We start from the raw sequence: 17435 nt of genomic DNA, 5'->3' as shown, positions 1-17435 counted from the left end.
AAAGCTAAATTATTGTTCGCTCCAAGATTGATAAACGAATTCACTTTGGATCCGTCCAGATGTGAGATTACTTAAGTATCAACGGGAAGTCATGCTATGAGGCCAATCTGAGTCTTGAAGATTATTGACTGCAATCGAGTTAGAGAAATCGGGGAAATGTAAAAGATTGAAATAGATTTTTTTAAAGAGTAATTTTAAGTAGGCTCTGCTTCCAATTTCATAGTTCATTTCATTTTCTTAGTAGCACGTAGCACCCATTCAGTGCCGTTGACGCTCATCAGCGTCTTGGTGGACTCTCATGTAATAATGCCGCTGACGCTGATATGGGCGTCTAGCTTTCTCTGGATGCCGCTGACGGCGATGGGCGTCTGTTCTGCAGAAGCGTTGGCATCGCGGCAAAGTACCTACATACTATGGCGCTCGGCAATGGATGGGTTAAAGGTAAAGTTGCGTAGTTCTCTGTTAGTGAAAAAAATAATTTAGAATCGCTCCAGCAGTTCTTCTTCTCATGATAGAAGAAATAGAATCGATCTGTAAACTTTCTTGACCTCTACCTACTTAGTTCTAGAGACCAAGCCGATACCTCCCAGTGTTGTGATTTGGAAAAGTTTATTGAATAAATGAAAAAAAAAACATTTAATTTAGATCACAAGAATTCATATCATTACATTAAAAAAAACAATAAATTAAAAAAATCAAAACCCGATTGCGTTAAAAAATACTAAAAAGAAGAAAACAAGACGTGGACGTAGTGCGATGGTCTAGAACTCTGTTAAGTAGCTAACGTAAATTTCAGCAGTCGGGACCCATTACGTACTAAGAATTTTTGAGCTGGTCACGATTGAATGGGTCCCGACTGTTGAAGTTTAAATTAGCTAAGACCACTAGACTTGTTTTCTTATTTTTTTATGTCTTCATAGGAGATTCTCCGAATGCTTTATAGATAGCTGATAATGAGTATTGATAACTGATAAGGTTAGTATATCAGTTGTCGGCCGGCGTCGCCCGACTGTTTGTGGTGGTGATTCAGGTGTGGATCATGTGGCAAATATTTGTGATTCTAGTGGTCGGGAGTTGCTACTGTAAGTTAAAGAAAATATGCAATTCTAAAAGTGTATTTTAGATGGTTTAAAAAACTACTACCAAAATTTTACGACACAGAAATCGGTGCGTATTGTGTTGTTTGCATCACAACAACGGTATGCCTTTATTTGCTTCGTCGTATGACAGTATATGCTTATATATGTTATTGTGTGAGCTTTGCGGTGAAGGAAAACATCGTGAGGAAACCTGCACAAACCTGCGAAGCAATTCAATGGTGCGTGTGAAGTTCCCAATCCGCACTGGGCCCGCGTGGGAACTATAGCCCAAGCCCTCTTGTTCTGAGAGGAGGCCTGTGCCCAGCAGTCGGACGTATATAGGTATATATATATATATATATATATATATATATATACTGTGGTCGTATGTGAATATTTGAGCGTTTTGTCCGCGCGGGTAAAATATATTTTTATATTCGACTGGATTGCAAACGAGTATGTGGGTCTCCTATGGTAAGAGATCACCACCGCCCATAAACATCTGTAACACCAGGGGTATTGCAGGTGCGTTGCCAACCTAGAGGCCTAAGATGGGATACCTCAAGTGCCAGTAATTTCACCGGCTGTCTTACTCTCCACGCCGAAACAACAGTGCAAGCAAAGCTGCTTCATGGCAGGATTAGCGAGCAAGATGGTGGTAGCAATCCGGGCGGACCTTGCATAATGCCTGTCATTATCCTACCACGATTAAAAAACAAGTCGCAATCATTTCGATCCAACTAGATTCACCACTGGTATTCGCTTTTGTAAAATGGTAACATTTTAAACAATATTTGGTGGAAGAATCAAGGTTAACTGTTGGGCAAGTCTTTTGTAACAGTACAATACATAGTTGAATACACAGGTACAGACCTATGTATTCAACAGAGTTCAGTTTCCGAAGTAAGTACATTTTATTAAACCATGTCCTATTGTGCGGTATTACCACAAGATTGTATTGTTCATTTATCGTAGATCGGTGGAAAAAAGAGTAAATTTGGTTCCTATTTATTTCTTAACATTTAATCCGATTACCATGTCGCCATGATAAGATAAGAACTTATACTACCCGACTGCCCGAAGGAGGGGAGGGTTATTTTATTAAGTAGAACATCTTTAATGCGATTATTTAGTACATGATAACGTTATATTTTAAACGCCTTTTGTAGCAATAACAAATAAATATAAATAGAACAAGAGCCCGCGACGGCCAGACGTTCATTATTTTGTAAAAACTTTTTTTAACCGTCCTATGTTCTTAACACGTTCTAATGGTAATTGTTTAAGTGATTGAAATAAATAAATAAACATACCTATCACCAGCTATTTAGGTAGTGGTGGCTTCGGCAGGAAGCAACAGTCACAGTAAACAGTGAGGTGGTAAAAGGTAGGAAAGGTGTATAAAATTGCACCTGAAATTAGTTATAATATAAAACGCAATATTTAGATATTTTATTCGGAATGATATTAGAAATCACTTCCTTCACTGCCAGATCTTTAAACTATGTTTAAATAGACGCCTGACCAAAAATATTAGCAAAGCTTTTGTAACCAAATAAATATTGCGCAACAGGCGCCAATTATATAAAGTATAGTCGGAGTATTGCACGCGTTTGGTTTGCATTAAGTATTTTGCAACCTCAATTAAATTAAATCGTCCCTTCGAGCCCGACCGCTCTTTAGTGCCCGTCGTGCGGTCGGAGATGTCGCTCCCGCATAGGCTTGTTCAGTCATCGGAGAAATTGTCGCTGAGATAATGCTTAAATCATCTGTCTCAGATGCAAAGGCCGTTGAAATATTTATACTTATAATAAATTAGGTGCTTAAGAAAAAATACTGGAGGAAGTCCTACAAAAGAAGAAAATTTTGCCTCTTGTCACGGAGTAAGGTACATTCGCCGTCCCTGAACACGTTGATCTGTTGTTACTTAAGTATAAGTTTTTTTTAAATTGTAGCAGCGACAGCTGAGCAGTACAACCTGACCGTAGTGCAGCTGCCTGCGGAAGCCCCCGCGCCCGAGGCCCCGGCGGAGGGCGCGGCGCCCGGCTCACGCATCATCGGAGGGACGCCTGCGGCTATCGAGAGCTATCCTTATGCTGTACAGGTATGCTATTTTTAACCCCCGACGCCAAAAGAGGGCTTTTTAAGTTTAACGTCAGTCTCTATCTTTCTGTGGCATCGTAACTTTCAAGCTGAAGGATTTCGATGCGGTTATTTTAAGTGAAAGTGAATTTCCTTGTGGGGTTCCTAGCTATGTTTGATTTACATAACAATGTCGGAAGTACTACCGTAATTACAATGTTGGAGGTCTATATTGCCTAACGTTTCTGAGGCCGTATTGCCTAACGTGTTTGGCGCTCGCGATCGCGATCAAATGACAGATTTCGCATACAAAAACTGTCATTTGATTGCGATCGCGAGCGTTAGAAACGTTAGACATACGTCCTATTAAGTTAGCCTATTCAACCCAGCCGATACGATCGTGCGGGTTAATTACATTTGAATTTGAATTTGACATGGATTGTACTACAGAAGGTCCACTGTCATAACTCTTTTCATACTCGGCTGGGTTCGAAAGGGTTAGTAGGTAAATATGGCGTAGAGCCGTAGTCGTAGACCCTCCGGCGTTTTACGCCAAATTCGTAAAATCTCCAAGTACCCAGTTTGTACAGTCACCAGCACCAATATCTGACACAACAAGCGTGCATAGGTAAATATCTGATACGAGTCTATATATATAGACAGGCCGGAAGGCAGATATTAATGCTGGTGACTGTAGAATGACCAAGTAGTCAATTATCAATATAGTAAAATAAGATACTGTTTTAGGTATTAGGGTTATCGCTTGTATGTCTCCATGAATATGAGAGAATAACACGACAAAATCACAAGAATTTTCAATGTCTAATAAATAAGAGATACTTTTTATAAATGCTTGTTAAGCTGTAAGTATTTAACCATGAAAATAATAAGTAGGCACGGTGTACACTCGAACCAACTGAATCGTGATCCACTGTGGAACCTTTTCATAGAAAAAGTCATAGTGACCTCGCATTGCTTGACAAGGGAATTTATTATGACACTTATTACCTACTGTGAGACGTTCTACAGTGGGTCAGTCAGGAATCAAATGGTTCGACCGTTTTAATCAATTCTTTGAATTACCATGGATATCAGTGGTAAACAGTCAACCTTCCCCAGATCCTGGCCAGCAACCAGCTCTCCTGCGGCGGGTCCCTCGTGACGCGGCGGCACGTGCTCTCCGCCGCGCACTGCTTCGTCGACTCGTAAGTTGACCAACACTCCGCTCCTCCATCGACAACCCCAGCTATGGCCCACTGCTGGGCACAAGCTGCTTAGAATGAAAGTGCTAGAGTTGTGTTTCCACGCAGGCACAGTGCGTATTGGGTATTTTACATGGACGATCCGTTTGCTTCGTATTCCTATGTTTACGATATTTTTGTTCACCGAAAAAGTCATGGTAAATTTGAACTGTAATTTTGCAAATAAATTCCGAAGAACTCAGAGGTGCTAGTTCGGGCTCGAACGCGCGATCCTCTGCTTGAGAGGCCATAGGTCGAACCACTGGGCTACCACGGCGCTTGGCCCTTTATAGAAGTTTTAACATCCAATGCAAAAAGAGGGTTGTTATAATTTTGACGCCAATGTCTGTCTGTCTGTCTGTGACATCGTAGCTCTCAAACGGATAGACCGATAGTTCCCTTGTTAGGTATTTCTTAGCAATTGTTTGATAAAAACAGGTTAGGTTAGTTATTACTTTGATATGATGATTTTGGGGGTTTTTCAACTTCTCTAAATTGGTTGTATTTATGTTTTAACTTGCAACGTCAAGGGTGAAATTCAACTTGTAAGCCTAGATTTGAAGAAAACTTTGAGACCAATAATAGTCATACTTATAGATAGATACTCAAACTTAGTCTCAAAGTTGTCTTCAAATCTTACAAGTTGAATTTCACCCTTGCCGTGTTATTATTATCTAAGTGGATCCGTGATCTGAGTTCTCACTATCAAACCTTTTCAAAAGTTTTGGAATGAATTATCATGAAGTTGTTAAAATTAAGTGGGTTTGATAAGCCTCAAGTATCCAATATCTACTAAAATAAACACTGAATAACTCATTGCGGAACTACTTTTTAAAATCAAGATGGACTTTGATAATTGACTCAAACTTTAATCGGTTTTCATATCAGTAGATTGTTAAACAGAGGCCGTACTCGGTGCTCCTCACTCCATCCAATAGATTAAGACACTTTCCCGATGCTATCGTCGACACTACTCGTACAGTCACCAGCACCACTATCTGACACAACAAGCGTGCATAAATATCTGATACGACTCTATTTCTAGGGCCGGTGGCACGTGTCAGATATTTTAGCAGGTGACTGTACGTACGAAACGTTTGACAGTTGGTGCACGTTTGTGCGAAGTAAGTATCCATAAAATACAAGCGTTTATTTAATAGCGATGTTTGTGTGTTTTCCGTTTTTCAAACCACTTTCCGATCCTTACGTTTAACTTCGCACATAGATACTTAGATATTATCGAACACGATACGTCGCATACTTACTGTCACTTCGCAGAATTGCATTGTCGTTTAATAGGAATTTCCCAGATTTGTGTACCACACGCTCGGGGTCACACTCGAATAATAAAGCCGAAATGGCAAGGTTGGGTTCACCGTTGTGGGCACAATGGGCACGCCCACAACCCTAATAGTAACAACACACTTTCAAAAGTCGTTCATGAGTCATGATTGTTCATCATGAGCGAGTTCGTACTCCGACTCACATTTGGCCGATTTTTGGGTGGCTGTGACTTGGTTGAGACCACAACCCTTTTTAAGGGCTGGATCCGCGCCTGCGCAATGGACTGTGGCGTACGGAATGGGTGTGGTGTGGAGTACTTACAACATTACCGACTGGTACCTACATAGGTTAACGATGCAGGTTAGTGTTTTGTTGAACCTGTTATGTTGTAAGTACTTATTACTTACGTAATCTATAACAAAGGTAAATATCTTGTTTTAGTCAATGTGTTGTTTGACGAGCGGATAGCCAAGTGGTTAGAGAACCTGACTATGAAGCTTAAGGTCCCGGGTTTGATTCCCGGCCGGGGCAGATTTTTGTATGTATGAATAATACGACTGTTTGTTCTCGGGTCTTGGACGTTTAATATGTATGTATGTATGTTTTATGTACAATAAAGAGTTTATAATACGTAATACAATACAATACATACAATTCAATTTATGTATATAAGTATGTTTACCCGTTGCCTAGTATCCATAGTACAAGCTTTGCTCAGTATGGGACGAGGTAATTGGTGTCAAGTGTCCCATTATTTTTATTTATTATTTATTAAGGTAGAGCGGTAAATTATATTTCAGTATTTATTTTTCCAGGCGAGGCGTATTGTACAGTACGAGTCTCTTTACAATTAGGGTGGGGACGGCACAACTGAACAGCGGTAAGTTTGTTGTTTTAAAATAAAAAATATTTAATTGAAACTAAACTACAGCAGCTCTGTGAGTTGTGACCTCGTGAGTCTGTCTATTTCGTTTTCAATCACTACGGGACCGCCTTTTTAAAATATTTCCAAAAGTAAATCGACAAAAAATCCATCAATAGGTACGAGTAGGTATACATTGTCGAATCTGCTCACAAAATTTCACGACAAATGGATGAGAAATGCAACCTAAGAACATCCGGACATGTACGTCGGATAGACAAGAAGAAGCATTTTGTTCACAAGCTTTTATTTAAATTATCGTTTTAGCAACTATGGGTCAAATATTAAGAAGTCCTACCTACTTCCAGTGGTCCGATTGAGTTTAAATTTGATATGCATGTATGGTAGGTTCCCTAACTTGTATATCCACTTATTCATACTAGTCGCTTAGAAAAATGGATACTTATATTAGGGCACCGACTGTACCCAAAAGTTATGAAAAGTGCCGCCTACACTCCACAATTCTAGCCACTTTTCTATATCCAGGGGGAACCACACGCCGTGTCTCCCGTATCGTGAACCACGAACGCTACAACGTGGGCTGGGCGCGCGACAACGACATATCCGTGGTGGTGCTGGCCAGTACTGTGACCCTCAGCGCGCGGGTGGCGCTGGCCTTCCTCCCGGCGCAGGGGAACCAGGTGCCCGACAATGCTCCTGTGATTGCTGTCGGCTGGGGGCGTACTAATGTGAGTCATCTCATCATCGTCATGGTCTCGGCCCTTATATGCGGCCCACCTCAGTATACAGGGTGTCCCGTAAGCAGTACGACACACTTAAGGGCTACCCCTAGGTGGGCATGTCATCTACCAAATATAGAGAACTGCAGACCTTATTAAAAATCTCACCGTTTTCGGGAAATTTAGATTTTTTAGAAAATGCATAACCGCAGTAAGATTTTGAGTTGTGATATTCAGAGTTGACTATTTTCTGCATTCATTTTTATAAAAAAGTAATCGTTAATAGTTGCGTCATTGTGGATACAAAATGTTCACTTTGTTTTGTACACATGGCACATGTGGGGCCTTTAGTTTACTTACTTTGCCTTATGGTCAATCCGGCCGTTTGTTCTTGACCTGCTAGTTTCTACAAATATAAAGCTCACTCATGAGGTCTTCAATTACAGGCGGGAGTGAACCAGGCGTCTCCGGTCCTGAACCAAGTGGCCGTGTACACCGTCAACCTGAACACGTGTGCAGCGCGCTACCGACAGCTGGAGTATATCAAGAACGAACCTTTCCCCGTCACCACTAACATGATATGCTCCGGACTTCTGGATGTTGGAGGTAACAGACATATACATCATCATTCTAGACCATACATTTTTTATACCTGTTTACGGGAAGGTCCCCCGTCCTCATCCACCTTGTATACTCATCGACACAAAATTTGGCCCACTCTACATTAGTACATTGTGTCTTAAGGGCGGTAATTAAGGAATTACGAACGAGAGTCTATTAGAAGCCCGAAGTCGAAGACTAAGGGCTTTAATGAGTCGATGTTCGTAATTCTAGTACCTACCGCCCGTGCGACATACAATGTTTTTCATCACATTTGCGAGTAAAATTTTATATTTGTAAAAGAAAAAATATAATTGTTCCAAATATTGGCGATACCTTAGGCTGCGCTCTTGGCAGCGCCGCCCTCCCCCTCCCTCAGCATGTGCCTGAGCCGCGTGTGCATGTGGTCCTGCTGCTACGCCATGCGCAGCACCATCAGTACGGGCATTTACTCATTTACCGACCTTGGGCTTCATGACAAGAAAATTTGTACGCGCAATGACTCATTTACCAACCACGGGTTTCATGACAAGCACATTAAGGTCGAGGGTTTTATTTGGGGGGTTGCAACCAAGGTAGCCTGCATGTTATGACACTGTTTACGAGCACGTGTGATGAAAAAAAATACCTATTACATTTGAGGGCCAGATTTTTTGCCGCTCAGCATATATGTCCCGCCCGTCCCACTGCTGCGGTATCTATTATTATCTCAGAATTATAGGTGTAATTTATTGGAAATATTATACAATACGGTATTTGACTATTTTTCATTTATTTTATAAATTAAAGCTTGACAATGCATGTTATCGAACAGAAAAACAATTGTCAAGCTATCTTTAAATATAACAGAGTTATAAAGGTTTGAAATTCAAGATTAGACAGAGAAAGACTTATTTGCGATGACGTCACACGCAAGTAGCGCCATACTTGCTGCACAGAGAAAAGCGTTTCAGAAAAATACAGAAATAGAGATTTTTCAAAAAAGTCGCTATAAATCGAATTTTCAACCGAATTAATTTATCTCTTCGCTAAACATTGTCTGTGTATCTACACTTTTAAAAAATTTACAGGGTATCGCGAATTCAACAGTTGTCAAATACCGTACTTAGTCTGGATTTTCAAGCCATGTTCTCCATCAAAGCTATGTTACATGTAAATAAAAAGGACATTTTTTATCAGATAAAAACTGAGTGGTTTTACAATTCGTGGTATCATAATTGCTAAGTATATAGTTTTATGGTTATGTATCAGATACCACTATTTAGGTATGAATCATCATCATCGTACGAGTATATTACTAAGCAACAGCATGACAGCACAGTGGAAATGCATAAGTAACTATTTAACCAGCGGAGTGCCCTGAGATTACTGCTGTGATTTTTTTTTCCAGCGTGTTTAGTCTGTATAAAAAGAAATTCGAATTTAATTTTTCAGACCTTCCTTTCTATTGACCTTTGCTACGATTAAATAGGTACTTTAATTAATATTACCGTTCATTTAGAATAGTTTAGTTCCCCTTTCGCCGGATTCTTTTCGTCGTATTCTTGCTTGCTTTGTTGTTGCAGACGTGCAAATTTGGAGTGAATACTTTAAAATAGAACTACAAATCTTTTGTACGTACTTGTGGGATATCGCTTTAAAAAAATGCCATTCGAAATATGGGTCACTTAGGGTATAAACTGTAGTTAGCGTACGCCCGTGGGTTCATCCCCCGTTTTGGAACTGCCTATCCCGTAGTCATTTTAGAAAATCGGCCTTTTGCAACATTTCAGCTTTCTAGGTCCAAGATTTAGAGCAGGACGTTGATGAGTTAGGCAACCCGTCAGCCTACCAGGATTTGTCCAATTAATAAACATCCTACTAATAGACGTACGTGAACCTCAAACCCATTTGTTTATCCATTGCAGGTCGCGACGCCTGCCAGGGGGACAGCGGCGGGCCGGTCATCTACGCGGGCGTCGTCGTGGGCGTGACCTCCTGGGGGGAGGGCTGCGCTCTGCCCACCTACCCGGGGGTCAACGCCCGCGTCTCCGCTTACACCAACTGGATCAACTCCACGGTATGTTTTCAGCCTTTGACAGCTTCTTAATTACCCAGAACCCAATTGAATAATAAAAGTACCTACAAGCACGCTGTTAAACTATTGCTACTACTAATTATTACTATTTGTACTACTGTAATATTTATTAGTTTATTTATGTACAGAATTCCTAATATACTCTTTACAAGCGATGCACGGCTTTGCGACAGTGAGGGTCGCAGTTCTAACTTAAACTACTTTTCTGACAGCGGTTCGTTTTGTGTAGGGTTCGCAGTTCTAACCCAACCTGTGATTATGTAAGTCGAGTTCATAAATTTGTGAGCAAAAATTTGATCAAAACTATCTGAACACGCCTCTACGCCGTTAACAATACAGTCGTGTTTAGATATTTTTGATAAATTTTTTGATCACAAGCTTATGAACTTGACTGTACCTATCGTTGTTTTTGTTACTCTTTCACACTAAAATGACTGGATGATTTGTAGATATTTCAATTTCTTTAAGTACCCGTGTTCATGATTCTGGTAATTGTGTCAAATTGAAGTTCATAAAGTTAATGGGGGTCTACATCGCGTAGGAAACCCTTAAGACTCTTAGGAAAAAATGTGAAAATAACCTATAATAGTTTTTTCTCCAACATGCGATTATAACAGCTCGTTCTTTGCAGATAACACGGTTCAACGGAGCGCCGTCTCTTTCACACGCCAGCGTCTGTCTTCTTCTACTGTCTGTGATCGTACCTTCACTATTTAGTAATAAGTTATAATAAAACAGTACTTTTAATAATAGGCAATTTTGTAAATATAATTTTAAATGTTTTAATAAATGTTTTTTTATTACTGACGAGTAATTTTTAAGTATGTCTTTCCCTTGAATAAAAATATATTTAACAGGACTTTTAAATTTGTAAAATCAATTAAGACAGATTTCATGGACTTTCTTGTTTAATAATCATCATCATTATCAGCCGGAAGACGTCCACTGGTAAACAGAGGCCTTCCCCTTGGAACGGGTTTGATAAGTCGCCACTTGCATCCACCGGTTGCCCGCAACTCGCGCGATATCATCAGCTTAGTGACATTTCTCACAGGATTTATTGAAAATGTAGTGATTATGCTTTTTTTTACTCGTTAATAGTGAAATATACCTGATTATGTACGTAATTACAACAAACGCATAGTTAACTTTCATTTTGTGTAGGTAGTAGGGGTCCCTGCATACAAATACAGATAGTGCATAAAGCGGAAATTACACTAAGTCGTTCGCTGCATGCTGCATGCGGCGACCACAAAAGTGTAAAGAACCTTGTGTAGTAATAAGACGACGTTCGTTGGCCTAAGTAGTTTGAAACAAGATCGGCGACCGCGTTAGGTGAACGACTCAGTGTGATCGCCGCTTTATAGTTTTCCATCGTATTGTATTGTACAGACGTTCAAATTTTAATTTTAGATTTGACACTAAATTATAAAGTTCCATATAACGGATAGGAAAATGTCACACATTTAATACAATAATTGATTGACACTTCAGGTACCGTCATTTTCCGATTGAGATCAGTCTTTTTACATACATACATTATTTACTATAGCTGTACAACCTATATAATCTACGCATCATAGTATACTTAATTTTCTTTAGCATTAGAAAGACGGCAAGCGATCTTGACGTGTCTTTTTATTGAAAAACACTTGAAAAATAAGTCACAGCAAATATGTAACAATTAGCAAGTAAATATGACCATTTACATTCTTTTCGTATCATAAGTAATAGTTACTGTTTTTTAAAAAAGTTTTTCAATAAAAAGACTCGTCAAGATTGTTTACCTTATTTTATGCTAAAAAAAGACGAAGTATATGTTCAGGAATTTATAAATAAAACAATAAATTGTGCCATATCTTTATTTTTCAGTAAAACAAAACATGTTTTATTGCAAACATCACAACGGCCATCACATCACAATAAAACATTGCGAACGGTCGCGAGCGCACGACACGGTAAGACACGACATGAGACGCGCCGTGTTGAGCCGGGCAGGCCCGCGACCCCGCGCCTACGTTAGTACAAATATAAGATCCAATAATTTAGTTTCTAGATTCCAAAATACAGATCAATGCTAAGTTAACATATAATAAATTATATAAAAAATACACTAGGAATGTATATGTGCAATAAATACGATAATATTGCTATAAAAGTTTTTGTTATGTATAAAGATTCATATAGTATAAGAAGAGATCTAGAAGACTTGGTCAGCGGTAACTGATTCAGATATAAAATATGTTATATGAAAGTTCATTGGGAATGTAAAATAAGTAGAAAAGAAGCTTTTAAGAGGTAAGCATGCTCAGTTTATCATACGAGCATCTGTCTCCTTTTTTTCATTGTAGTGCAAAAAGGATAGGTGCCGTTATTTACTGTGATAATACAAAAGTTATCTTATTTTTGGTTAAACACTGGTAAAAGAAGATCGCTTAGAGGTAATAAGTTCAAGAGAAGACGTATACAAACAAACAGTCACACCGATAAAACATATCATAGCCCTTTGACTAAAAATACAATATTTGACATATATTTTACAATAACGAAGAGTTAAGTACAAATAATGTGAGGAACGAACGTTATTTTTTTTGGCATGTTATATTTTGTTTGTTTGGAATTGCTGTGTGTTGACACTAGAGATGGCACTGGTGTTGATGCATGGTCATTGTTTTGAGTGATCCAAGTTTGATGTACACACATGATGTTCACATTTTAGCTTAAATATAATTATGATCTTATTCCTTGTTTGCGCATAACTATAAGACTATTCTTACGAGCTTGATATGAGCTATATTGTTTAATAAATCCAACCTCATACCTTTTCTCTCATCTTAAATTAATTCACAGGTATTTGATTTATTTTCCAGTTTTTACTTCAGCACGCCAAAACAATGACCCAAAGGAACAGTTTGCTTACTACATTTGTTACGCTATGTTAGATCATTCTGTCATATATCTATTTGTCATTTACTGAACAACCTCTGTTTCGTCGAAAACAATTACTTAACCTACAAAGCCGCTCGTCGTAGCATTAGACTATTAAATAAACAGTTGTTCGCGTAGAATTATTATACGTCCATTCATTAACAAACTTTGACGGTACTGTTGTCTATATTTATCACCCATACACTAAGGACTTGTTTGACCACTTATTGAGCTCCTGATATTTTGTGTGACATATTTTGTAATGCCGTCTCTGTTTAATTTGACTGAGTAGACAGAGATGTCGGTCACATAAAATATCAGAAATTTAGCCCTAATTCTAGCATCTGCAGGACTTAATATTTCAGAATAGTTTTGAATGTTCTATGATATATCCTGCAGGGATTTATTTTAAAGGAACGTACTAAATTAACGTTGATCAATACTTTGTTATACTAATTAACCTTGTTCTATCACGCGGTCTAAAGCTACCGAGCAAACGGCCACCAGAGGGGGCACAAGAAGTAAAGACTTCTTACGCGCTCCCAGCCACATAGAAAACACTATACCCATAATAATAAAATAAAGAAATTATAACAAAAAATACATTTTAGTCACACGATAAAGAGAAAAAATTCAGATCTTTACAAGATTTGAATTAAAAAATCGATTTCTTCTAACTACTGTAAATAGGTAACAGATTTTGAGCTATTACATATTGCACGTCCGAAACAAGAGGGGAGCCTTACCGCGGAAGAAGGTACAGTCAGCATTTAATCATGTAGATTATCACATGTAGAACGCTGTACAATCAGCGGCATGGCTACACAGACAAGTACCTCGAGAGGTTAAGAATTTCAGTGTTGTCGCTCTCTTAGTCTATATCCAGCGTATCGATTTGCGTCTGACTATACAGCATACTATACTCAAAGAATATTGTTCAGAAAAATTTAAGACATGTCCAGAACGGTTCAATAATTATTTCACAAACTTAACATTAGGAAAACATTTATTATCCGCGAACAGTAGTATATAAGTGTTAATATAAGACACTTTTAAAGTTTATATATTTTTTAGAAGTTACCTGTAAATAATAAAAGATTACCAAATACGTTTGAGAGATATATTTGTCAAACAGTCGGTGAAATAATCTGATACCTTCCGGACCATACCTTTTAACTGCTGACCACATTAAAATTCTTTGATAACAAGATATATTCAACATAAAACATATAATCTTAGAGTAGGGTAGAATGAAACGTTTACTAGTTGGCCCACAGTAATATCATACGTAATAATCAACAATAACAACTACGACGGACTAGCATGGCCGAACACACGGAGCATGCTAGGAAAGTAAAGCTCCCCATTATAACAATTATAAATTCTATTCATTGACTAACCAAGTTAATGATAGAAAAGTTGAAGGACTGATTTAAGAAATACATATGTATATACATATTTAAATTCATAGCTATAGTAGTAATAGATAAGAGATACTGGTGTAGGTAACTTTATTATCGCAAATCCCATAATGACGTTATAGAATAGCTTATTTGTAATCAAAACAAAATGGTAGCAACTTCAGATAATTGAGCTAGGGAATAACGCAATTCTTGTCAAAAAAAAATCGCAACCTGTTGAATACATGAAAGACATTGCAGAGGCCATTTAGAAGAAAAAAAAAGATTGTCGTAAACTATAGGTAACCTATACAAGAGCGAGAAAGGCGAACGAGTTCCATATTTTCATAGCATAAAATATGTTTATTGTAGATGTATTACCTAGTACAAATAAAGGAAAAAAAGATTGTCACAACAACGAACTTATAAAGAGGCAAAAATCTGAATAAATACATGCAGCGAGAGCATATATAATATAATATATATAATCTCTAAAAATTACGGATTTTTGGGTAAAATGAGTGTTTTTTTTTCACAGAAAGCATCATAGAATCCGGTGAAATTTCATATTATTATGAGAGTCGTGGTTATAAAGTTATATCCTAGAAATATAACTAAAGGCTGGTATTTTTTGACTATAGCATTGGATAATATAAGACCGTGACGAGACTAGGAATGAAGCCTACAATTACTCCATATACTTATATTTACGTAACACGACAGTTACGAAATAACAGATATCTCAATCACATCACGATTTTGTAATATATTTAAACAAAACAGCGGAAGAAAATGTCTTAAATTCACACTTTTCTATCACTAAGTGGCATAGGTTTTTGAGAATCCGAGTGATCAATGTTCACCTCCTATTCATACTAGACGAGTGCGAAAGAGAGGTAAATACAATCATCTTATCTCGTTAACCTATTATGACTGAATAACAGACATGTTAACGTCACCTATTAGCTCTTATATGAAGACTTTAAAGTCAATATAAGAAGTTACATTATAACTGTGACTATATACTTAGTACTACGTAAGTTTGCAAAAGTATGGACACTCCAGAAATATTAATTTAAGAAAAAATATTTGATTTATGATTCGAGTAGCAGAATCTTTGACCATTTGTTTTTTCAATAGATCCTTTAGTTTTACAGGACCGGTAAAAGTGTAAAAGTATATTTATGTATGAGATGCATTACTAGCTACTAAATATCATTGATAGAAGATATGTCCACTATAGTTCTACGTCCGCTACCTTAATATGTATAGTTAACTTTCCATAAGAATGATTTGATCTATAATTAAGTTAAAATATTTTCATAAATTCATATTTATGAGTAAAAGATTTACAGAAATTCTGTATTTTTATTTGATTAATATTCGTGTAAAGGAAGTTTTTTAAAGTTTTGATTTTTTCTCTCTCTTTGTAAAACACAGTATTATGTTTAACTTATTTTTTGTAACCTACCAGTAGCGGCTTTCAATCAATCAGAAAAAACTATATTTTAATTGTTTACTTCTGACTTTCTATCACAATTCACGGATTGATCTGATGGCCTACGAAATTACATATTTTGCTCAAAATCTATTTTTTCCATAATTTTTCCTTTTCAATGAGGGTTTCTTGTCAGGCGAAATATGGATAGATGGCGTTAATATCGAGCGGTCCGTTTGACGTACAGTCGGAGTAAAAAAAGGTTCGTCACCTTAAGATCTATTTTCTTCTGCCCAGTACGAGCGATAGTCTGCTTTACCGATTAAATATGACATATTGCGTCAACCTGTCAACCTGCTAAACATAATCTTGTTTAAAGGTGACCATAGCAACCCTACCACTACACCTTGGCACTGACAAACACTGACAATTAAATAGAACATTATTTGTTTGAAACTCTTACCAAGTTGTTTATTAAAAAGGTGTAGTATTGATATGAAACTAGATAAGTACACGACGTTAGAGTTGTATACTATTTTGACCCTTGTTATCATGACAAGTAAGTATAATTTTATATGCACTTGTCTACTTAGTACTTTGGTTTCAAAACGTACTAAGAGTCTATGACTTACAAAGGAATCAATTTAATAACTGACGAAGGTTTTCCTACCCCCACTGTACAGTCGGTGCCCTAACATAAGTATCCACTTTTCTATGCAACTAGTAGAAAAAAGTGGATACATAAGTTAGGGAACCGACCGTACCTAAGTCTTTTGCGATTGGCTCATATAGTTATTTAACCAATCATAAACGTGACGCAAATGTGAAAAAGTGATCAAACGGACCTTACGACACCGCCAACTCGCCCGTCGCAGAAACCTTAATTCTTTTAAAAAGCGTCATTATATTAAACTTATCGGAATCATGTTAATTCTAATCGATATCGATCCTTATTATCTAGACACTTGTGTCTATATTCGATTGTGCGAGTTGTATAGAGGTTGGGATGGCATATGACACACCAGTTTAATTTCAACGAGTTACCTTAGAATAATAAATATTGCTTTACATGATTGAGCATAATTTAACTATCGATCGATCTAAACCATTAGACAGAAATTTTCAAATTATTAACACAGTAAGAACGACAATTATGTTGAACTATGCCGTATTACCAATATGAGAGTATTCTCAAAAACTCCGTTTTTTAAAGTCATAATGTGTTCGTCATAATTTTTGTTTGTCGTAAAAAAAATCCTGTCGAAACCATACATTTCATTTTATAACAATTCTGAACAATTAATAGATTCAGCGAAAAAAGGGTTATGGCAAACTTTATATTATGACTTTCAACAATTATGCTAGTCAATATGGACCCTTTGATAACGTTATGTATGTGACAGTTATTGATCTTAGTCAATGTGACAGTTATTTGACATAATTGTGGAAAATGACGATACTCCAAGGTCAGTAGCCGTCATTTTGCCTTTATTTTTTTTAAATTTTAAACTGCCTAATGATTTAGTACCGATGTAATTCAAAGATCATAAGAGCAAATAGGAAATGTAATCTTATCATTATATTAATAAGTATTTACTTCTTTGCTATAATAATTTACGTACGGTTTTACGTAAACTACTGGTAACCGCATCTATGAGGGGGAAAGGTTAACAAGTTCCTGACTTTCATAGCATATTTTTTTGT

General features: G+C 37.4%; 1 protein-coding gene across 2 annotated transcripts; it reads left to right on the top strand.

Annotated features, from left to right (window-relative positions):
- The first annotated feature begins 1000 nt into the window (after window positions 1-1000).
- LOC141438672 (achelase-1-like) lies at window positions 1001-17227 on the top strand. 2 transcript variants are annotated; one of them, XM_074102559.1, is made up of 8 exons: window positions 1001-1082; window positions 3035-3183; window positions 4281-4366; window positions 6502-6566; window positions 7095-7297; window positions 7735-7894; window positions 9796-9947; window positions 10597-17227. In XM_074102559.1, the coding sequence occupies exons 1-8, from the start codon at window positions 1040-1042 to the stop codon at window positions 10693-10695; spliced, it is 957 nt and encodes a 318-aa protein (XP_073958660.1). In that variant the 5' UTR covers window positions 1001-1039; the 3' UTR covers window positions 10696-17227. The 2 variants fall into 2 exon arrangements, with proteins under 2 accessions (XP_073958660.1, XP_073958661.1); XM_074102560.1 differs by lacking the exon at window positions 1001-1082 and adding an exon at window positions 2251-2353.
- Window positions 17228-17435: the final 208 nt, after the last annotated feature.

Source organism: Choristoneura fumiferana, chromosome 19 (genome assembly GCF_025370935.1).
Source record: "Choristoneura fumiferana chromosome 19, NRCan_CFum_1, whole genome shotgun sequence".
NCBI classification, from domain to species: Eukaryota; Metazoa; Arthropoda; class Insecta; order Lepidoptera; family Tortricidae; genus Choristoneura; species Choristoneura fumiferana.
The sequence above is the reverse complement of the archived record's forward strand: the minus strand, read 5'-3'. Positions and strand labels throughout refer to the sequence as shown.